Source organism: Sinohyriopsis cumingii, chromosome 12 (assembly GCF_028554795.1).
Source record: "Sinohyriopsis cumingii isolate HCF-2022 chromosome 12, ASM2855479v2, whole genome shotgun sequence".
NCBI lineage: Eukaryota > Metazoa > Mollusca > Bivalvia > Unionida > Unionidae > Sinohyriopsis > Sinohyriopsis cumingii.
This window is the reverse complement of record NC_142972.1, coordinates 35,600,051-35,624,340: the sequence shown is the minus strand read 5'-3', so window position 1 is coordinate 35,624,340 and position 24,290 is coordinate 35,600,051. Positions and strand designations below refer to the sequence as shown.

At 36.1% G+C, this 24,290-nt stretch overlaps 1 protein-coding gene across 1 annotated transcript in view; it reads right to left on the bottom strand.

Moving 5' to 3' along the window:
- Nucleotides 1-2,088: 2,088 nt before the first annotated feature.
- LOC149786250 (sushi, von Willebrand factor type A, EGF and pentraxin domain-containing protein 1-like) overlaps nucleotides 2,089-24,290 on the bottom strand; it is a 37,627-nt gene continuing 15,425 nt past the window's right edge. Inside the window, exons 7-10 of the mRNA XM_089976631.1 lie at nucleotides 22,064-22,234; nucleotides 17,633-17,803; nucleotides 7,187-7,357; nucleotides 2,089-5,787 (exon numbers count right to left, since the gene is read on the bottom strand). Coding sequence (XP_089832757.1) covers nucleotides 5,615-5,787; nucleotides 7,187-7,357; nucleotides 17,633-17,803; nucleotides 22,064-22,234 — 686 coding nt within the window. The 3' untranslated portion in view covers nucleotides 2,089-5,614. The remainder of the gene's footprint in view (nucleotides 5,788-7,186; nucleotides 7,358-17,632; nucleotides 17,804-22,063; nucleotides 22,235-24,290) is intronic.

Here is a 24,290-nt window from a genome sequence, read left to right as displayed (position 1 = left end):
CTTATGTCGCTGATGGTATAACGATTGTAAATTTGTATGCGCGCGCGCGCGCGCGTGTGTGTGTGTGTGTGTGTGTGATATTTGGATTTTCAACGTAGCTTTAACAATTTTTCAGTCATAACGATATGATGTCTGCAGTGTGGCATTTTATAGCGATGTCTAGCACTGGGCATCACGCCGCAGACATGTAGCATCATGTCCCAACCAGTCACATTATCCTGACACCAGGCCGACCATCCCTAAAACTAACCTCTTAATGCTGAGCGCCTAGCGAGGCAGCTGTATGTACCATTTTTATGTCTTTTTTTTTCTATGACTCGGCGAGGGTTCAAACACGCGACCTCCCTTATATGATGTGGACGGTTCTCTCCACTGTGGCCCCCAGAGCAATTAACAATTATGCACGTTTTCACATTTTCTAAGAATGTCCATAAGCTTCGTCCATTACCAACTTCGTGTGGATGTCCTTTGCTATTGAATGACATTATACTTATAAGACTACACGTGAGAATATTATCATAAAAAATAAACCAGGAGGCGACGCTTTAGCATCATGAATATCGCGTGCTCTTTTGTCTTCGTTTATAATGAGACCCTATTAGTCGAATCAAAATTTATTAAAGAAATAATAAAAAAGCAAACACAAATTTTCTTCTCACACGACTCTTTATAAATTACGAGTTGTGAATTTAACTAATTTTATGGAAATGAATTCAGTCGTATATGTCAGATTAAAATCAGTTCGTGTGCGAATAAAAAGGACAGTTAAAAATTAATGAGATCTCTTGGTAACTGGAATGGATGAATAATGAAGAAATAATATAGCCCAAAGAACGGCTGTGGTTGCTATTGTGTGCGTGGTTATGGATTTAGTACAGATGGATTTCGATTTTTATTTTCAAGCGAAAGATTGGTGGCGAATCGACAATTGCGGCGCCCAGCAGTAAGAGTGGAATCTGAGACTGGTGTGCGACTGTGTTCCTTAAGAGATATAGAAGTAGTCATTATTTCATGTGACAGGCTTTTATTCCACTAATGTAGAGGCAATTTAACACTAAGCTGCCTTGAAGAAAAAAAAACTAGAAAAAAATTAAATTCATTTTGGCCGCAGGACACAACTGATTTGTGAGGATACACACTTTACGCATAAAATTTAAGATGCTCAACAGACACATTTTTACATCTCTACGTCAACATATGTGCGTATTTCTACAAAAACGGTATGGAAATATAGATCCCTAGAGAAACTTAAACATAAATGAAAATCCGAGCAGATGGGAACCCGTATGAGACGTTTAGTTGGAGATAAATTGAACTGTAGGTGTTAAAGCGCTTCTATGAGACTTGTCCACATATTTCCATACTTTTATGAACGAAATACCGTATCTATCCGTGCATAGCGTATATGCAACTGTTCAATGTGTAGACGTAGTTCATCTTACGCTATCTGGCCCTAAATAAATAAAACTTCTCAACCATGAATATATACTTAACTCAATTTTTTCACTCAAAGAGATTTTGACAAAGTCAAATTTAGGATCGATTCCTTCATGTTATTCTTCAAGGTTACAAGCTTGTATTGATTGGACCATTTTGCGCCAATGACGTTAGAGACGACCTTGTCACAGAACGATAAAGTAATGTTGACACTTTGCTATGTATGTTTGCTTGTTTTTCTTGTTTATTTGTCTGTTTGTTTTTTGTTAGCGGGTGTTGTTGTTTTACTTGGTGATAAAAACAGTAGGCATGAATAAACATATTTAATTTATAACAAATGAAATGTATTAATACTTTTACAAGTACACATAATATTTGCAGATTAGATTTAAAGATTACTATTTTCTTAATATATATGTTGGCTCGGTCGTTTAAGTTTACTCTTGTTCGGGCAGGTTTGAATTTTTTATTATTCATAATTTAAACAAAACACCACCTCATTTGGGTTTTATAATTTGAAATGTTCTAGTCTGAAATGAGAATAGGTCAATAGCCACAAGAGTGGTGTCGTGAGTTCCTAGCGAAAGTCTCTGTAGTAAAGTTTATGAATGTAGAAAGAAGTACTGTGAATAGTGAAATCAACTCACATCAAACCTTTAGAAAATATTTAATTCATTCTTCTTATTATTTTCCACAATAATTTATAAGAGAATATATATTATCACCACGGGGTTAAAAGCTTGAAAGATATATAAAAATTGCACATATACGCAACACTAAAGCTGACAAAATATAATACTACGAGCAAAGAAATCGAAAGGAACTTCTGATGAATTTCAAATAAGCGAACCAAATATTTCAGAATTATATTAAAATGTAACCCAACCGCATGCTTTCTCTCATTTCTTACATCTGCAGACATCTGCACGAATAAATAACATCATTTTATTTATTCTGGAAAGTTTACTCCTTATTTTTTTAAAAGAAAGGCTAAAAACACATTTGCAATCGCTTTTTGTTAAAATTCTTAACCTTATTACCTATATATAGTATATGATAAAACCCAGATTCTACTGGAAATTTTCACCGTATTTATATTCTTTCGTGTGCAAGTAAAATCAAACTGTAGCGCTATGTGATTTATAAACTATATCGATTAATCGACAATTAAGCGATATGGATTGATCTGAGCAGCTTAAAGAAACAAATCTTCCTTCATACATCTTGTTTCATAATTTGTTACAAGAAGTGAGTATAACTATACAAGATTATAATTACATACAAGGGTATGGGATTGCTCTAAAATGTAAAATTAAGTGATCTTAATGATTTATGTATTAAGAAAGATGTATTAATACCAACTGATATATTCCAAAAGGACATATATTTGTCGAGATACCTATGGATTAGATCCACCATGCTACTGTTTGTCAGCTCATGTAATTCGGAGTTGCAGAAATAAGAAAGAACATTTTGAAGAAATTCAGGATGTATATTTTTGCCATTCTTATTATCAGACAAGAAGACACGTTTTATGCCTTGTCACTTGCATGTTATTTGTAGGGACCTTGCAATTTCATGACCTGTCTGGTGTCTATCGCTAGCCAAAATCCAAAACAATGTATTAAAATAGTTAACGCGAAATACTGCAAAGCAGCTGGTATGTGGCAGTTTACAAAACATCTGTTTTAGTTCATTGAAAACCAAATATAATTTTCCAAAATGTAATGCGCCTACTACATGAGCGTACATGATTTGTTTACAAACTAGATCCTAATACACTACTGGGCACACGCATCGTGAACGTGAGTGCATTATGAAAGTGTGCAATATCGTAAAATATTGCACTATTCTGACAATGTAAAGTTAACGGAGACAAAAATGAGCATATAATACATGTTTCATACATTATTCATGGATACGAGCATTTACTATAAGTACTATAAAGTAGTGACTAAAAAGGTTTTTAAACATTTTGTTAAGAAAATGACAAACATTTTTAAAACCGACTTAAAAAAGCCATTCTATATACTTTTGTTAACTGCAATATTCTGGTCACATAATACAACCGTGCTTTTCGAAGACGGGCTGAAAACAAATGTCGCTAAAGTTCTCATCTTAAACATGTTTGGTTACCGCGGCTAGAGTGCTAGAAATTAATTGACTGTGTACCAAAATGAATGGAAAGAGACGTAAAAATAAATGCTGACAATACCGACATGGACACGTTGATCACCACCTTCAATACAGCAACGACCGAATTACCCAGCGAGATCCTTGGTAGACATAGCCCAGTCAAGAACCCCTGGGTCACAGCTGAGGTCCTGGACCTGTGTGATAAGAGGAGGGAACGGAAGGAGAAAAAGAACGATACAGACGGGCTAAGCAATACAAGGCAGTCAACCGGGAAGTTAAGAAAGCATGAAAAAAGCAAAGAGAACTGGATAGAAGAACAGTCCAAAGACATTGAGAAAACTTGAAAAGGAAGAACAGCCGGAAAGCATACCAACTGGTCCAAGTTCTAACAAGCATAAAACAAACGAGGATTATCACCTTAAAGGACAAATCCGGAAACTGCCTCACAGAAGAAAAAGATATTCTGGAAAAATGGACAGAGTGCTGCGCTGAACTTTACAACCACCAAGCCACAATAGATCCAGAGGTACTGAACGCTCGTCCAGCAACTAACAACCACCCTATCCTATGTGAAGAAGTAGAAGCCACAGTGAGATCGCTGAAAAAGAGGAAGTCAGTAGGAGGGGACAACATCTCAGCAGAACTGATCCGAGCTGGGAGAGAAGCAATGATTAGCGCCTTCACAAACATCTGCAACACGATATGGCAAACAGGAGTATGGCCATCGCCGTGGACCCAATCACTGATTATCACCCTCCCCAAGAAAGGCGACTTGCAACAGTGTCAAATCAGTCTTACAAGCCATCCAAGCAAAGTCATGTTAAGGATACTGCTGAACAAACTAAAGCCACAGGCTGAAAAGGTCATTGCCGAGGAACAGGCAGGTTTCAGAGCAGGGCGCAGCACAACAGAGCAGATCTTCAACCTCAGGATATTGTGTGAGAAGTACCTCCAATACCAGCAAGATCTGTACCACGTCTTCGTGGATTTGAAGAAGGCATTTGACAGAGTAGGGCATGCAGCCTTATGGGCGACCATGAGACTGTTCAATATCAATGCCATCCTCATAACAGTGATAGAGCATCTCTATGACAAGACCACCAGTGCAGTATATTTCGACGACAGCATATGGGACTAGTTCAGAACGACAGTAGGAGTCAGACAAGGCTGTCTGTTCTCTTCCACAATATTCAAAATTTTCCTGGAGAGAATTATGGCAGACGCGCTTGAAAAGCATGAAGGACGGTCAGCATCGGAGGCAGAATAATCTACCAACTTACGTTTTGCTGACGACATTGATGGACTAGCAGGAAATGAGCAAGATTTACTAGCTTAATAGAGAGCCTCGACAAAAACCTATGCAGCCTACGGCATGGAAATCAGTGTAGATAAGACCAAAATGATGACCAACAACACCAAGGGCATCAGCACTGACATCAGGGTCCAAGGTACGAAGCTAGAAACAGTCCACAACTTCAAGTATTTCGGGGCAACTGTAACTGATGAAGGATCGAAGCCTGAAATAATATCCAGGATTGCACAGAAAACATCAGCGCTTACAAAACTGAAGCCCATCTGGAATGACAAGAACATCGCACTCACTTCAAAGGTCAGACTGATGCAATCTCTGGTGATCACCATATTTCTCTATGCCTGAGAAGCATGGACCATAACAGCTGATTAGAGAAACGGATACAGGCCGCATAGATGAGATGTTTCCGAAAGATCCACGGCAAATTAACACATGTTTTCGTTTCAATCGTGATGACTAATACAGAGATATAAGTTAGATATTTATGATTATGCTATCATATCAACGAGAAATAATTAGAAATTGATCAACTGCTTCTCCAAGCTTCTTCAGTTAAAAAAAAATTGAAAAAGAATTAATCTAACAATCAAAATGACAATCCATTTCTTTATCGTTCCATTAAATGACAAATTCACATTGTTACTAAGCTAGTATTCAAAGAAAATTATACAGCAAAAATGGAAACGTTACTAAAACCAACGGTGATAGATCATTTAAGGACAGGTTCAGTCATTCGCAGAGGAAATTTGCTTCTCTCCAACTCCCGTCCTCCAGACACATCAGTTCGGTGACGTTGACGGAGCTAAGACCATCATTGCACACGTAGAATATAGCTTTTCCGGCCAGGGCCGAGGTTGCCGTTGTCGTAGCATTTCGAAGAGGAGACGGTGGGTCGGAACATTCTGAAGAAGATTATTACTGTTACAGACTTGTATTTCATTGTCGAGTTACTGGACTTGAACTCATACTATATATGATTTAATTTCTTTTCTGAAAACATTATTTAGATCATAGGGGCCCGCATCAATGGCTTTTCGGCAAATTGTAAGTAATGATACGAGTTCCTTTGATCTGGATTACGAAGCTTTATAATTATTCTGTAAATACCGAAAGAAGTAATAGACACAATCTCGTTTTATTCTACATGTACTCATAGCAATCCTAAACTAGGGTACTTGACAATTGCTGTTGAAGGTAGAAATATATAACATATGAATCTCAGAAGTGTTCTTTTAGAACAAAATTTAAACAAAGTGAATAAGAAATAATTTACAAAAACTAAAGAACTTGAAACCTAATGCTGGATGTTCACACATACCAGGTACATTGACAACCCAAATAATAGTTAGTAAGCCCTAGAGAAACTTCCTGCTATGACAATTACTCTGTAAAATGTCTTACCCAAGAGCTGCTCTATCTTCACCACACTCAGTCTCGAAAATGTATTGTAATAACCAAATAATAAAATACGATATGCAACAAAGAGACAACTCGGTCTGTAGTTGACTTAGACAACATTTCAATGACAGCAGCTTGATTTTCAGTAAGGGATTACTATTATTTCGAAAATAATGTGTAGCTATATGACTGGGAATGATCGGCACTCCAGACAATTACGCTGGCCCGCTCTTAGCGATGCTATAGCCTTCCACGATTGGTAAAATTGGCATTACTTGATGGTACATTAATATATTTTTGTTCTACTCTTCGACAAGACGGATTGGCTCGGAGCCAGATTCCTGTCACCATCTATGTTCAATAATATATTTCTTTATCCTTTATTGATATTTGCCCAGTAGGCATGTTATACAATCTGAAGAGCCATGTATTACAAGAGGAGTGATAATCACATATTTACACGTCAGATCCGACTTAGGAAAACGCAGAAATGGGTGTAATCCAAATGACCGCTTCAACTATTGACTACCAATGTATCATATTTGTCATCACTAGCTGTAGGAACAATATAAAAGACAACTTCAACTGTCTGGGAAGTATATCCATAACTGTTTCTGATTTGGACGAATCTAATTGATATTGGTATTTCTGGTTGATTCAATTTTGATTCGATGCAATGATAAGTCATAATTTACAAATTTCAGAGAGATTTTTTTTTGAATTCATCTTTTAGGGAGGTGATAATTTTAAACTTTTGTCAAGGGTATGCCTGAATATACATATAATTTTGCTAGACCTAGCAAATTCGTGATTTCATTTTCATACTTTAATCAACCATTGTTATTTAAAATGTAATTAAAACAACATGCATTTATTTTATTTGGATTCGATCTTAGCGCACACCTCTGAGACAAGATGAACTGGGCATGGTCCAGTTTCCATCCGCATTGCACGTGCTCGTGATAGCAGCAACAGAATTATACCCAGTTCGACACACGTAGGTCACTGACGTCCCTTCCAGGGCAGAGCTCTTATTTGCTGTTCCGAACGTGAGCGATGGAGGATTAGTGCATTCTGGAAAAATCAAGATAGTAAATTAAATCAATCTATACAAATGCTTTACCATAACATATCCTGAAACCACTGCACATTTTTGCTATATGGATAAGAAGAACCGCTGACGCTACAGATAAAATACTTGAGCAAAATGGAATGTTTCTGGACTGGCATCAAGCTCCGACGGATAGACAGTGACCCTTTCACTCCTTCATAATGGATAAAATAAAACAAACTGCATAAGACAATAAGCGAATAATTTATTTAGAATAACCATTGCAACAATACCATATAACAAAGTATACAATAACTGGATTCCTTAAATACGGTTGCTAAATCGATACTAATTAATTCATAAAACTGCCAAAACATCACATATTTGGATTTTGTCGGTGATATCCTTTCAGACTAGCTGACAGAAACATTAGAACTAAGAATAATCGTTCAATGATATTAATAACCTGTTTAAAGATGTATTCCATCACTGCATAAATTGCAACTAGCATGCTATGCCTAGCATCGAACTACTCAGAATTATTGGATGACGATGTCTTTCTTCTTTAATTTTTCCCATGATTCAAATTTTCGTACAAAACGGATAGGAAGTGTTTTAAGTTTAGGTGTTTAGCTGGTTTTTCATGGATGGGTGATACCAATTTCGATTTTGAATCATGATGTCAGACGTCCCTAGCATCTGGTTAAATAGAAATAAATAAATAAATAAATAAATAAATAATATATATATATATATATATATATATATATATATATATATATATATATATATATATATATATATATAGAGAGAGAGAGAGAGAGAGAGAGAGAGAGAGAGAGAGAAATAAGAAAAGGAGAGTTTTAGCATTTCAATGACTGAAATTGATTACCCTAACAAGAAAAAAAGAGTAGAACATGTTCATGAAAATATAAAACGAAATACAAGACCCAAAGAAATTTGCATATGGACTGAAATGAATCATTGCTAGTAAACATCCGGATTAGAATGGTAGAGGGGCTGAGAGGGACCTTTCGAAATAGATTCAGCGATTCAGACCCTGCCACATTATATGTAAATAATAAAAGAAAACACCAACTTGCGAAAAGACAGAAATGTGTCAACTCTAAAAACAAAAAGAAGAAGAAGAACCAAATAAAAACACAAGCCTTCTTATTCACTGCTCCACAGACGAAATCCAGAAACTACTCGTGAGTTTGTCAGTGTTCGCTATATGGACAATATATTTTTTACCTTTGAATTATAACACAACATAAGTATGTGCCAGAAAACAAAGCAATTCAATATTTCCAAGTAAATTTATTTTGCAGTAATATAACATTTTGTATATTAAATGCATATTACCTTAAGCAAAAGAAATTGTGGCAGGTTTTCAACAGCACAGATAGACATGTTAGACAAGCGGCTATGATAAACTGACAAAATAAATTCCTTATAGACGCGTTAAGAAATCCAAGATCATATAACTAGCTTGCTATGCATAGCATCTAACTACTCAAAATTATTGGATGACGATGTCTTTCGCCTTTAATAAATTAATTAAATGCGGTAAACAATGTATTGTTCTTATGATACAAGGTATTTTATGAAGTTGGGAACATAAATGACATTGGTAGAGAAAAACCTGAACCTAAGCACTTCCTTGACTGTTCTGCAATCACACATTTTCTTGCCATATACTACGATAAATATATTGTATCCCAGTCGTCTGCTCGACTTATATATTGCTTACATTGGTAACCAGATCTTTCCAAATCCAAGTCTAATTACACGATTCTTTATATAAATAGTTGAAGTCATTCTTCCTGTTACATTATTTTATTTAAACATTTGATAGTCTACTGTTGCGTTTCTGTACTCATCCATTTTTATAACTTTTAACTAAAACTGATAGTGAATAGCGAAACAACTCTCCAAAACCTCTTGGAGTAGTTTTGTTTGCTAAAAGAATTTATGGACAAAACATGTTTGAACGTTTTAAGAGCAATTATCCTCTTCACCCTTCCACGTTTCATATGCATTTAAAGGTGTTGGTAAAATCGTGTTGTCATGTGCATTTAAAGATGTTGGTAAAATCGTGTTGTCATGTGCATTTAAAGGTGTTGGTAAAATCGTGTTGTCATGTGCATTTAAAGATGTTGGTAAAATCGTGTTGTCATGTGCATTTAAAGATGTTGGTAAAATCGTGTGGTCAGATAGGAAATCAGTATCTTGACAACCGTACATCGACAGAGTGCAGCAAAAACCACAAGAGCCCCACAATCTGTTTAAAATATAATACCTAAATATTTATCAAGTGAGGCAAGGTCAAAAGGTCAAAATGGTCCTTGTTAGAATATCAAATTTCATCCTCCTTTTCACGCCTCCTTCTGATTTTTTTTCTTCTTTTGATTTACACAGACTTACTTTGATTCAATAATCATAGCAGAGATTTTTTTTATGACTCTTGATAAGAAGATTCACTGATGTAAGCAATATTTAGAAAATCACAAGCATTAACTGGGACACACGTCGCCTAATTTTCGAATCATTTGTATTTTTCTATGGTGTTTCATTGTCAACAAGAAAAGTCATTTTCATAGTGAACTAAACAGGTCGGCCATAATATACATCCTTGGCGAGTACCAATAAAAATTAAATCGTTCTTTGTTTCTCACATTATTTTAACTTCATATATCGAGATATTAAAAATTGTACCATGAAATGCACTTCTGTTCAAAATATAAAACAAAACATAGATGTTTAAACAGTCTATAAAAGCCAACAAAAAAAAACAGTATAAATGCCGTCTTTTCTTTAAAACATATTTCTGAATATAAAATCCTGCTAGGCTCTAAGGAAATATTTTCTTACCATTTTCCTAGTGTGATATTCTATCGTTTATAACCTTTGAGAGAACTTATTGAAAACCTTTAAAACGTGATAAAACACGATTTCCACGACAATCATTTAGCTCCTCTTTGCTCTCATATGTAATGGACAAATTATTTTTTCACGTCATGATTTTCGAAACATACGTTCTTTAAGAATTTTATTAAATTGGAATCATATTAAATGTAGAAATTCAGTAGGAACAATATCAGTTCTAATGAAGAATCACTGCAGATACTTTTTAATGTTTGAATGAAGAACAAAAATTATCATGCAAAAGCATATCTCTCATGTACACCAATGACAACCAGTAACGTCTGTCGAAGACCAAATTGCTAGCATTTTTGTTTGTTTGATTTTTAGTTGTTTCTTTTTAAACTAAAATTACTATTGTCTCTATAAAGGATTAGCATCATTACGATAATTTTCTGACATTATAGCTTCCCTCCTGAGACAGTGTATTATGCATTTTGTACTGACATTACAGCAACAGTATAAGCAGATTAATGAGATAATATAAACAAAATACCACTCTAAACTGGGATTTACTAGATCGCTACTGACCAGGATCAGTAATTGGACATGTACATTTATCTTAATAGTCACAAAACAACACACTCTACTCTACCAAACTTTGAGAAAAGGTAACGAAGCATTGAATATCAGTCACAGTTATCTATTTTTCAAATGATGGTGTCATATACACTACAAAGAATCCCAATAAAGGTACATTACCCTACGAGTAACATTCCTTAAGAAACTAGCCAGTATGTATGGCCCATTCAGTCAGTGATGGATAAAATACAGGTGACAACGAATGAGATTTGAGATCATGATATTGTACTTAGCATGGCGGATCCATATTCAAAACCATATTATGTACACTCCAAGCTACATAAAAACTCCGGGTAAAAAGGTAATAACATACTCTGACATACCATTTTGCTTCGCTCACTGCTGCGTCCACACAGTACATTCCAAGACCCTATAGACTGACAAATGTACCTAACGTAATGCAAATTTATTGCAGCTAATGGCAAGGAGATAAACAGCAGTGTGGACAGATGAGAATACCACTAAATGTCTATTTCAGATTTCAAAATGATCTTACAAATATGGTTTATATCATCTGCAAGCAAATTAGAACGTTGACCCCAAGCTAACAGCGATGAGGATTTAAAACTTTCTCCTGATAGAGCAATCATATAAAAGATATTCGATCTCATATTTGTTATTATATACTGTAATACAATACAAACAATTTTTTTATAAAAATAGACCCCGCTGGTGGCCTAATGGCTACAGCGTCCGCCTCGGATACGAGAGGTCGGGGGTTCTAACCCCGGCCGAGTCATACCAAAGACATAAAAATGCTACTAACAGCTACCTTGCTCGGCGCTCGGCATTAAGAGGTTAGTGTTAGGACTGGTATCAACATAATGTGACTGGGTGGGACATCATGCTACATGTCTTCGGCATGATGCCACAGGGCAAGACATCACTATAAAATGTCACACTGCAGACATCGTAGCGATATGGCTGATAAATTGTCAAAACTACGTTAAAAATCCAAATCACACACACACACACACACACACACGCGCGCACTTAAAAAATAACAATGGTTCCGAACATTTTTATTAAATAAGGGACATTTTAATAATAAGGGACATTTTAATGCACGAATCCTGATAATTACAACAAAGAATAAAATTCAAGTCAATAAGCACAAAGCATACCACCATGTCTGCATAGAGCAAACCTTAAATGCAAAACTTTAATGTGAACCTTTTCCTCATTGAATGCAGTATGATAAGTCATATTGGGTTTAAAGGTACTCAAGAAGGGAATGCACACGATATGTAAGACAAAAAAGTGAAATTTAAGTTCATAATCCCTTTCTGCAAGCCATAAGAAAAACATTGACACAAAATTTTAACCTAAACAAAGCTTTTCCCCGAATCGCAAACAAATCAGTAAATTTGGGTTTAACAAAGAAACAAAAATATCGACTAACGTCAGCCGCATGCTGTTTAAAACACAAAATTGAAGTTCAAATATATAGTTACTTTCGGCAAGCAATATATAAAACCTTAAATATAAACTGTACCCTCCTTTTACATTATACAAACGTTAAACGCAAGTTATAACATGAATCTTTACCCCTTTACATTTTAATACAATCAGTAAAAATGGTTAACAAAAGTTAAAGACAGCAAGACACGTGCTATTTGATACTCCGACGTGAAATATAAATATTATGGCGAGTCATAAGAATATCCTTAAAGGACATTTTAACCTACTGCCTACATAGAGCTACAGTAAACCACAAACCTTTCCATCAAATTTTTCCCTACAACTTGCAAGAGAGAGAGAGAGAGAGAGAGAGAGAGAGAGAATGGTGTTAAAAATTGTTAAATAACAACAATTAAATTAAAATGGTTTCCTCACAAAAGCCATCATCAAACCGTAAACTAAACCTTAATCTGCTGACTACATCCGCCGTGTGTGTGTGTGTGTGTGTGTGTGTGTGTGCTTAGATCACGGTCCGAAAATTCATCATTAGGCTTGCACCAAAATCTGATTCGATTGGTATGCTGATTTGACATTATTTGCAGTGCAGTGTGCGCGCGTACGTTTGTGTTGTGTCATCGTGTGTGTGTGTGCGTGTGTGTGTGTGTGTGTGTGTGTGTGTGTGTGTGTGTGTGTGTGTGTGTGTGAATATTTGTGTGGCGAAGGCTTCCATAGGCAAATTTACAGGTTTCGTATTGATTGGTGCAAAATATGGCCCATATATGAGCCCGAAGATATTGGACATAAGGGTTCCGATTCGATGATTTTACAGCAAAATTCGGTTTTTCCAGGTTGTTTTTTCAGGTTTTTTTTTAAATGGACAGATAGTTTTAGCCTTACTCTCCGCTTTCAGTAACACATTATTTTCTACAACTTTCCTTTAATAAAATCGGCATTGTTTTGGTGCAAAGATCCCAAAGAAACTGTACAGAAAATGTCAAACTATGCAACAAAAAATTACCAGAGGTGAAACTCGGGGCTTTGTTTAAATACATGCCACATTTAGATTTGTTTAAAACTACAATGAGACAGCAAAGAATCAAGTAGATGCAAAAGCGGTTTTATTTAAAGTTAGAAATGTGGTTTTAAAAATCTAAAACAATATATAGATACCAAAGGTCATTCTTTAAATCATGACCGTAACCGTGCAATAATATCAACTTCTGTGGAAAAATAGTTCCATATGCATGTTGTGTCTCATGTTTGACGCGAATGGTTCTATCTATTTTCAGCCTGTAAATTTACGATTTGAAAATTGATTTAAGAGTTGGATTAACGATATCAAAATAATTAATTTGTTCTATGTTTATGTTAAAATAATAAACAGATACTGAAAGGTTGATATGGATAATATAATAATATATAACGTAATGTTACTGCATTTTCTATCATTAAGGAAGCTTTAGCCAAAATAATCAAAATAGCAAACAACATCGAGACATCAGCAAAGGTGGGTGGGTTACATTCTGGTGCCGACTTTATACAGCATATCAGCGTGTTGTCAGGTGTAGTTTTATTTTGCTTTGTCTTATCTAATACTATGAACATCACATTTTATGAATGACATGTCAGATTGAATTTAACTTATTACTGAACTTTGAATACACTGTTTTCGTTTGTATAGATCATTATACATACATGTGATTGCCTGAATAAAATATACAGTATGATAGAGGCCAAGGATAACTCCTCTATTCAGTTTTAATTATATTGGAGTTAATGAGTATAGTTTTAATCCATTCGCAGCAAAGATCTTCTTTGAAAGTATTGCATTACCTCACGCATTGTATGGTTCTGAAATCTAGTGTATACCAGCCTCAGACTATGCTTAATTGGAGGCAGAGCTATTGATTTTGCGTTTAGCACATGCAAAAAATATCTCAATATTCATGAACTCACGTTGCGCTGACTTAAGTTGAGTGTTATACCCATGTGAGCCTACATATATATATATATATATATATATATATATATATATATATATATATATATATATATATATATATATATATATATAATACGTTATTTTTAGATTTTTTGTATATTGCCTGCGACCTATTTTGAAAAGTAAGTAGTTTTGCTCCGCCTTTTCACAGTCAAAACCCAAGAGTCAAAATAAAACAAACTGGTTTATACATCAAGGTAGATTCGTGCTCTTGAAAGCAGATTGGAAGTGTACTGTTAAATACAAAGTCTGTACATAGTATCAAAAAAAACTTTGAAATGCTGACTTATTAATAGATCTCAGAAGTTACTGATTGATGGAGGTTTGATTCCGTCTGTAATATGGGAAGTATCTAGAAAACTTTCAACCTTTCATGAGTCAAGCTGAGTTGTTGCAAACTTTGTGACTAAGTTTTTTTTTCCCTTCATTTTTGGATTAGGCTGTTTGTACTCGTTGCCAAGGCGCATAATAATGAAGTAACTATTCATGTTGACCTTACGGTACAAGTGTTCTCCCTTATTTCCATGCTGAATATGCAATATTCACTCAACGTTGTTAGCATTGGTATTTTGTGTTTAATATTTGCTATGTTTTATTCTTGACAATGCTGTTAAGTATTGGCTGTTCATTCATTATGTATTTTTATGAATGACTGTACTCTTGGTAACACGGATGCTACACATCAGTATGACAGTTATCCAAGAGGCCATCTCTGTCTTTGCATTGCCCGTATCGTGAAAGTATTTTTGTTGAATGGCAAACCTATATTATGCACTGGGTTACCAATATCATAGTTTCAACTTGAATATTTATTTTAATATGCATTGGGAAGATCCAGATGTGACACTAACTTCATTTTCTAGATATATTTATATATACATATATACCACTTTATTTTTTATGTGCACAGTTTTTTTTTGTCCCCCAGATTAAATAGTATGTACAACAAAACAATTTTAAATTGTCTCAGAATTAAAGATCTTATAGTTTCGTGCGAAAATATTTTTGAAAGAATGGCCTCAATACAAATGCTCGATAACTTTTTTGCTACTTCTTTAGAAGGTTTTCTGATCGTAACACTTTTTATGATATACAGTTTTCCTCAGGTGTCAAAAGGTTGAATTTTCTTTTATTTATTTAACTGGAATCGGCTATAATTTGAGAATGTCAGACTTTTCCAAATTTTACAGGGTGTTTCAAATTTCAGCAAATATCATTTAAAATGATATTTGTTGCACTGTATGTTCAACCTTAAAAATCACCATGATTAATTTCTGGTAAACAAAGATAGCATGCTTACTTGTGGAACAGTTTTGTCACATACCCCCGCCACACACACAAATTATATTTCTCTGATATTACCAGTTCATTTCCGTTGTTGGCTTTTACTAATTTCAGCCGCTTGGTATATAAGAATTAAGCAAGGTGATATGGCATTGATCAAGACAGTGCGGTAAGTGCTAACAGACTCTATCACAAGATTCTTGGAGCCTCAGGTATAATTTATGACTGATAAAATATCCATATGAGCGACCTGTGCTATATGGATTGATACAGTCTAAACAGTATGTATGAACTCTTGCTACATTGCAGCATTCTTATCTTATTGGCCTTTGCATATATACTTTTGAATAGATTTAAATTGATTTTCATTGTATTTCAGCTTTTCTTGAGTTCTAATTAAAAATACCACAGCTCTTGGAAATGTAAATGTGAACCAAAAGGCGTATCAAATCATTTCAATTAGTGTGTTCCGGAAGACCACTATGAATCATGGAACTGAACTGTCTAATTTCTGCACAATTTGCTACATATCGTGCATAAGGAAGGAAGAAGTGATTTGGACAGATAGATCTACTCATGTCAGCAGAACGATCCACTTTGCATCTGGTTGGTACCCGATGGCAGTTTATCTACCTATGTAAGTCTCAAGAATAAGTAACCAAAAAGGCAGGTACCCGATGGCAGTTTATCTACCTATGTAAGTCTCAAGAATAAGTAACCAAGAAGGCAGGTACCCGATGGCAGTTTATCTACTTATGTGAGTCTCAAGAATAAGTAACCAAGAAGGCAGGTGGTTAAGCGAGTATGAGTAACAAGTTTTTAACTATATCTGATCCTGTTTGACCTGTGGGGCCTGGGCAGACTGTCTACCTTTCTTACCAAGTGACCATGGCATGTCCTCTTACATTAAATATAGGTAACTAGTTCGTTTCTTTGGAACTATTCAGATTGGGATTTTTTCTTCAGATGTGACCAGTTTATGCCACTGTTTGCTTTTGTGTTACTACCTCATGTTGGTGTTTTAGGTCTGCTGTTAATGTGTCAGTTACGCTTAAAAACAGAATAAATGCATATTTCAGGTTTATTCAAAAATAGTTGGCTAAGGCCAGGATCTTCTGCTTGATTCACTCTGTAACATTTTTTAAATGATATTTTTCTATGATTTATACGAATTAATTCAAACAACAATCAATGCACGCGCTACATAAGATGTATTAGTTTCTTAATACCCGAGTGATTATCTTCAATGTTGGTGGATTTTCATAAATATACAGAGTCAAAAATTCATTTTCAAAATAACTAGTGAATGAAACTACTTCTCCTTGTGGATCTCTCGTTTTTAGGAAATACCACTGCCACCAGAAGATTCCTACTAAAACGCGTGTTCTTGCTTTTACCGCCGTTTCCAAATGATCCGTAAATTGTAACTGAAATAAATATCAATTTAAGGACTGAATCAGTTGATCTAGCACAGTAATTGTTAACGTAACATGTTTTCGAGTCAAATTTCAAAACAAAAGTTGAGTTCAATAAGAATAGATGGATTGCCGTCTACACTCACCCCCATCAAAGAAACTTTAACAGGTGGCAGCCATTGCTATCACTGGCTAGGTGTGAATTTATTTCGTCATCACAAGCAGGCTGTAAGCTTCTCACCTGGCTTGTTAGACCAGTTCTAATACCTTAATGATAGCCACTATATAACATATATACATTCTAATAGTCATCACTTCAACATTTTAAAAAATAAAATTTTCTTGACATTTTCTGTTTCTTCTGCTGATGCATGGTACTTTGTATGATATTTTATATTTTCATTAATACATACATTGGTTTTCAAATGGATCGCTATTTTACAGAGTGGGCGGCGCTATCATCGTTATGGCGAATCGAAAATGCGTATAAAACGAGACAGACTCCAGGGCCAAATGGTATAAGTAGGCAGAGGTCGTGTTTACCAACGTCAAATGGTGAGCAGTGCACTAGAGAACGCAAATGATGACATTTCACTGGCTGAAAAAGTCACAAAGTAATACCAAATTCTTGCATAAATCGATTTTGATGACAGGTAGAAGAACAAAAGAGATCGAATTATAATATGTACTTCTAGTACAAACGTAGGTTGATTTGCTCCAAGTGCCGTCTGGCATGCAGGACACCTCATTGTTCCCAATACCAACATAGTTCGCATGGCAGGTGTATGACACTGCACGACCGTCCAGGGTTCGGCTGGCACTAGGACTTGAGTTCGGCACCAGTGGAGGATTCTCACAAACTGATAAAAAAAGAAGAGATAAAGGTCTTAAAAGATATGTCTACAAACAAAGTGATAGCTTCGATTTTCTTAAGGGAACTCAATGATTAAATGACAGAGCCACTGTCTGAATTGAAATTACCCAACCTAAGTGTCAAGTTTGCTCAGCCCCAGTTCGTAAGTCGTGTATAAACTAAGATATTATTACAAGCCATGATTTGATGTCTGGACATTGGCCCATGCTAGAATTAATCTCTTACGCCAGGTTACCGTGACCAGAGAGAAGACCCGGCATCTTGGATCGGTACGGGCGTTAGATCGAGCGACTTCCCACCTATGTACTACAGCTTAGTCCTAAGAGCAGAGGAACCCGCGAGGGGGAACGGGGCGTGTTCTAAATCCATCCACACGTGGACAGACAGCGAGAAGGACATTGTCCGTTAAGTGTGATTAGATTGGGTCACCACGACACCAAATCGGAATTGAGACAGAGGGTGTGATAACAATTTCGATCCGAATTAAAACTTCTAACTAGCAAGCAAAAATTTAATCTCGCCTAGGAAGATTGTTGAGTAATATAGGATTACTCCGAGGAAGCCACTCGAAATTTGGCGGTAAAACTTAGAGAGGAGATTATAAGGAAAGACAAAGCTTCGTAAAGGTCAGTAAGTTATTTGCTCGATTTTTGCAGAATAGTACGGCATTTTAATTGTAATTATGTGTAGTATGTATATTTAATTACTAGGATCGTTAGTACGTAGAATTACCTTTGTAGTGTTTAATTTACATGAGTATTTGAGGAAAGAGCTTGAGTATTATGTAGAGAATTATGTAGATTGTTAGACTGTGGTCAGATTAATTTTTTAATTCGCTATTAGGTCACTTCGTAGTGCATTTATTCATGTGATATGTTAGATTTTACACATGCTTGAATTGTGAATCTGGAAAATGGTTTAAGTGTGTAAGATTATTTATTATGGATGTATGGACATATCAGAGCGTGGATCTTTGAATATTTGTGCACTTTGTATGAGTTGAAATGTAAAGAAATGCGTCTGATTGATGTGATATTGTGTAGTATAATGGGATTAGGAATATGTACTGATGTGACGCAGTTTATTGATGTATGTATGAGAAGTGATTGATACTGTGCTGTTATTACGACGTTGTTTTACCATACAAGAAAGTACGAGTATCTCGATGTGATTGAATACTTGACCGAAGAAATGTAATAGCCGTTATCTGATGATAGGCTGGGTGTAGTGTGAGATGAGAGGGCTAAGGGAAATATTGTACCGTCCTTGTGTTTTCATAGGAAGCATTTTGGGGACAGAACTTCCTTTTCAGTTAAGTTCCGGGTCTCTAAGAGGGGCGACGGAAATGAGACTAGCAGAGCACTCGGGGTCGACAAGTCTAGTCGGTATGGACAGTCGAGAAGGAGGAGGAAAATGAGTCTAGGAGGAGAAAGTGGAGAAGGAGGAGAGGTATAGAGAAGTCGAGGTGGAGAAGGAATTAGGGGAAAGTCGGGAGAACGGGAAGATATGGGAGGAATAGGAGAGAAGAATACACAGATGAGTAGAATACAATGACAGGCGGAAAGCTATTAATCAAATGATGCAATAGGCTATCACAGGGTCGAGTGGAAGGAGAGTACTTGGGAAATTTGAAGCACTTGACTATTGAATCGTTATTAAATTGTTATTCGTTGAATTTCTCGTTTTTGTATATTCAATCATTTAACAGTCGGCATTGTTGATTGGAGGCTCGGAGCTTTACATCCATTTTTCACTAATTTAACTTCCAGCCAAAATCGAGCCTGGGTGGGACTTCGGTAATAAATTAAATAGAATATTGGGAGCACCCCACCCCAACCATAACACACCTACCACAGTAGCGGCATAACTAACCCGTCACGTCACACTAAGGTTGGGACAGCGTACCGATCTACATAAAACAGTGTTGAAAATAATGCTTGACTATATTTCACCCAATAATGAAAACTTAACTTTTAACATGCATTGTCATTCATGTTGTTAATGTAGCTCTGACCCGCCCAGACTTCATCTGAGATAGGAATTTGAATATATCAGTCTGGGGAAAATATTATTCATTGTTTATTTGAAGAGGATAATTTTAATTTAATCACTGCAAGAACGGTGGAGCAAGCTAATGATAATTTGATTTTTTTGGGGTGTGTGTGTGACATATTATAAATACGACAAAATACAACGAAGAAAATAGAAACGGGAGATAAAATTCTGAAGTCTCTTGCTCATACTCCGTACGTGTACAGCGGTACAATTACGCCATTATGAGCTTCTTTCCATGATGAAAGCAATTTAAAACCTCTTTTCAAAATATGTACATTTATCTCTACAACGAAACTATGCTTTATAGGCATCACAACACTAGGTTCCTTTTAAATTACATAATTTTGAGCATTTTTATAAAATTTATAAGGTCCGATGCACCAAGAATATTTCACTTAAGCACTAACTATAACATACTATAGTAATCAGAACTGGTTACTTTGCATTTTCTGCAAATAGCTGTATCTGAATGACATGACTAGAACTTTTAGTGCAAGTCACATTTTCGGACGCCGATGAATCGCACATCTTTCCTTTGGCATGCTACGAAAACTCCAAAAGGTTGATCCACACACACAGTTAATTCCTTTTAGACTTTCTTTTGAATGCAATGAACATTCTTCATTGGTTAGCGAATATCCATGAAAAGTTGGAACAAACAATTTAATCACTTTCTTTTAGGTCTAAAATAGAGGGTAATAACAGTTGATTTGCTCAATCAATGTAGTAGTACCTTGTATATAAATAGCGAAGAGATCAGAATATCAGTTAGGTATATTCAACATATTTCCATGGGATCGTCCTGCATGCTGGAAAAACAGGAGCATCCTCTATTTGTAATGTAAATCACAGTTATCCCCAGGTTCAGTTAAGAATGGTGTCCTATAATACACCCCTTCGCCTCCCAATTTCGGACGATATCAATCACTTTAATTATAACTTCCTTCTCAGTGACCTCAGATACGTCTGCATGTCCATGACAGCATACCTTTCCCTGACCCTGAATTCTTACATATAGACGTTGTCTTTTTACACAAGGTTTCCGAAGAACTATGCTTGATTTTGGCTGAAGGCTCTACACTTTACATCGGTGAAACCTGTAATAAGAACGACCTTAGAGGTTTTGTAATGGCTTATAGGGGCTGTGACGCATAATCAGAACTAAACATTCTTTTCTGTAAGGCGAGATATATAAACTTGTATGTATAAATTTGGCAAACGGCTTGCCTAGCTACAGTAGCGTACTAGCGGGGAGGGGAAGGACATGGCAGTTGTCAGGCGCGCCAGAGATTTTGGGGCACCGAAACAGCTAATAAAAATTAATTTGGTGGAGAACCGTTGGCGGGCCATTATCGTCGCCTCGGGCACCATTTACCCTTGGTACGCCACTGGTAACTACCAAAACATATGTCAGTCTTGAGAGATATTCACGCTGGATTAGAATGGCAACCGTCTAGAACAAAATATGGACCTTCTGGTTAACCGCGTATTTCGCATTTTCCTACGGAAATTGAGAGCATGCCCAGGATAATTCCTGCCATAAAAAGAACACTTGACAATTGCACATTTCTCCGCAAATGATATGTCTGTATCACGCTCGCTCTACGTCCATTTCAAAAGAAACTCGTCTGTGTCTCAGCATGTTTTTTCACCAACCATCTTCAGTACTGTTTTTCTTTATCATTAATGTTGTTTGCCAACCACGCATGTTTTGAAATATCACCAGCAACAAAATACGTAAAGAGTTACACCTGCGTATTGAAATGACAGATCGCTGTGAGGAACACTAAAACACGAGACTCACGGAATCGCTACTAAAGGTGTTATAAAACTGACTATCTATGCATCACTTTTACCCGAACAGTTTGCTGGAGCAACAATATAAAAGACAACCCAACTGTTCAGGGGGAGGGGGGAGGTGAAAGGCGTATCGATAGCTATGTTTGAATAATACCATCTTAATACACATTTGTATGCCTTTTTTACATAGTATTACTTCAAAGCCATATGTAATATAGACTCTAAGGCAAGAGTGTTCTTCGTTTCATTCGAGTGAGGTGATAATTTGAACCTTTTTTAAAAGATTCAGTCTGAACATACAGATCATGTTCTTTAAGGTAGCATTTTCGTATTTAAGTCAACAATTATTATTTTAATATACTTAAATAAATAGTATTCGAACTTAACTCACCGCCAAGACAAGACGCACTTGGCGCGGTCCATTTTCCATCTGCATTGCACATGCTCTTGATAGCAGCCTCAGAATCAAACCCAGTATCACACACATAGGTTACCATTGACCCTTCCAGAGCGGAGCTTTCGTTGGTTGTTCCGAAAGTTAGTGAAGGGGGATCAGTGCATTCTGATGAAAGCAAGACAGAAAATAAAAATAATATATGCAAATATATTAAGGTAGCTTTCTACAATTATTGCATAAATTTCGAAAACAAAATAGCAATTATTATTGACGGTACACTTAGGTAGTTGAGCCAAGAAAACATTAGAACCCTGCGAAAATTATTTACTTTAGACGTGCAAAACCTTGCAGTTGTGCCTAATTGCTAAACTAAATTATCACATCAAAGAATGTGCATTCCTCAATACATAAATTTTAAAACATTATAACTAACGTGATATTCATAGCATCTAACGATTAGGACTATTGCATGACAACGTCTTTCTCATTTGAGCCTTCCGGTGTTCTAAATTCTCCTAACCCACGGCTTTACGTTTAGCTGGTTTTCCACAGATGTCTGTTACAACTGTGATATTCATTAATGACACCAGACATGGTCTCCGTCACACTGAAAGATACAGAGATAATTTTCGAAATCTTAAAAAATGGTAGACATGGAACATTGCTTATATTTATCGTGCCATCCTGTATATGAAAATCGAAAGAAAATATAAAATAGTCGCCTGGTTAAAGCTACTGAGCACGTCGCGATGGAAGGAAATATCACGCAAGACATGGTGCGACGCCATCATGGCTGCTAGATAACTACTGGCCATTAGGGCCCTGTGTAAGGCTCGGGTTACTAGCTGGAGGCTGTGAACCGGCTTTAAAAGAGCGAGGTAACAGACTGACAATATATTCCTGGGCTGTGCAGTTAAGTACTTAGCCTGGAGGCAACTTAAAACCCCGAAGCAAGCATCAACAATCCCAGTCCACCCTTATCGAAGCCGCTCAAAATCTGACAGAACAACACGGGTTTGAGGCATTCGAGGAAAGAAGTAGTGCAGCAGATTATAAAGAGGAGCAAGACCGTTGCCAAACTTTCGGACTGCAGTCCTAAGAGTCCTTTTAAGGGCTACTGACCAAAATGCATCATTATCAGACGTTCCATTGTGGCTTGGAAATACGAATAAGCTATCATGATTCTTTTATCACCGTGCAAAATTCAAACCAATTTTTCCTAACACGAATAACAGCATTCATTGGGTCACTTTAACCTAATATTCGTCTTAATTTCGGACATTATTACATTTCTGACGAAATATTAGGAATGATACGAAAACGTACAACCTAAAGGTATGCATGACTCTAATTAAGATTGTAGATTATACAGAATTGGCAATTGGGAAACCCGATTGAAATGACTAAGTATGGTTTGACTAGGTACATCAACGATGTTTCAGGTATCGTTCCAGTTGACGTTGGTGTCCCTCATCAGAATCCTCTCTTCACCTTCGCTGCTCGGACATTCAAAGATGGTTGCGTGGGCTGATTACCACTCGTTTAGTAAACAGGTGCCCCGATGAGCGTGTGTGCGCAAAACAGGCGTAGAGTCTTGAGTGGGGTATTAATCTCCACCGAGCATCTTAATACGATTCAGACCGTATCGAGATGAGTATGAGTGTGTCTCTTTCAATTCCCACTCATCTTCTAAACTAATTCACATGAGGCTTAATTTCCCCGGAATCTGACTAATTAAATAGCTTTTTCTGTATGCATAAACGCGTGTGAGGTATGGCTCATATTTCTCCCACAGATCAATTAAGTATCACACTTTGTGGGAATAATCTAGTCGTACATGCCTTATTGGGGAAAACAACGTTAATTTAAGCATAAGTAAGTAAGTAAGTAAGAAAATATAAAATTGCCTCGCTGAGTATCTCGACCGCAATAATTGCTTGGGTACAGTGGCTCCCCTCAAAATTCAAAAGAATAAAGAAAATTAAGGAAGTCTGGGCACAGTAATTTTTTGGTAACCCACGATATTAAAAAATATAAACCTTATTTCATTATTTATATTAATAATATCAACATCAGTTGTTATGTATGTATTAAAGATACGTTTTGGTGTCATAACAGTCTTTCATTCACAAAATATTGCCGTTGAGTTTGATTTTGATTAGTTCGTTGCTTCATCGTAGCGACATTTTTGTTTTAATTGAAAAGCTGAATTTATTTGCCA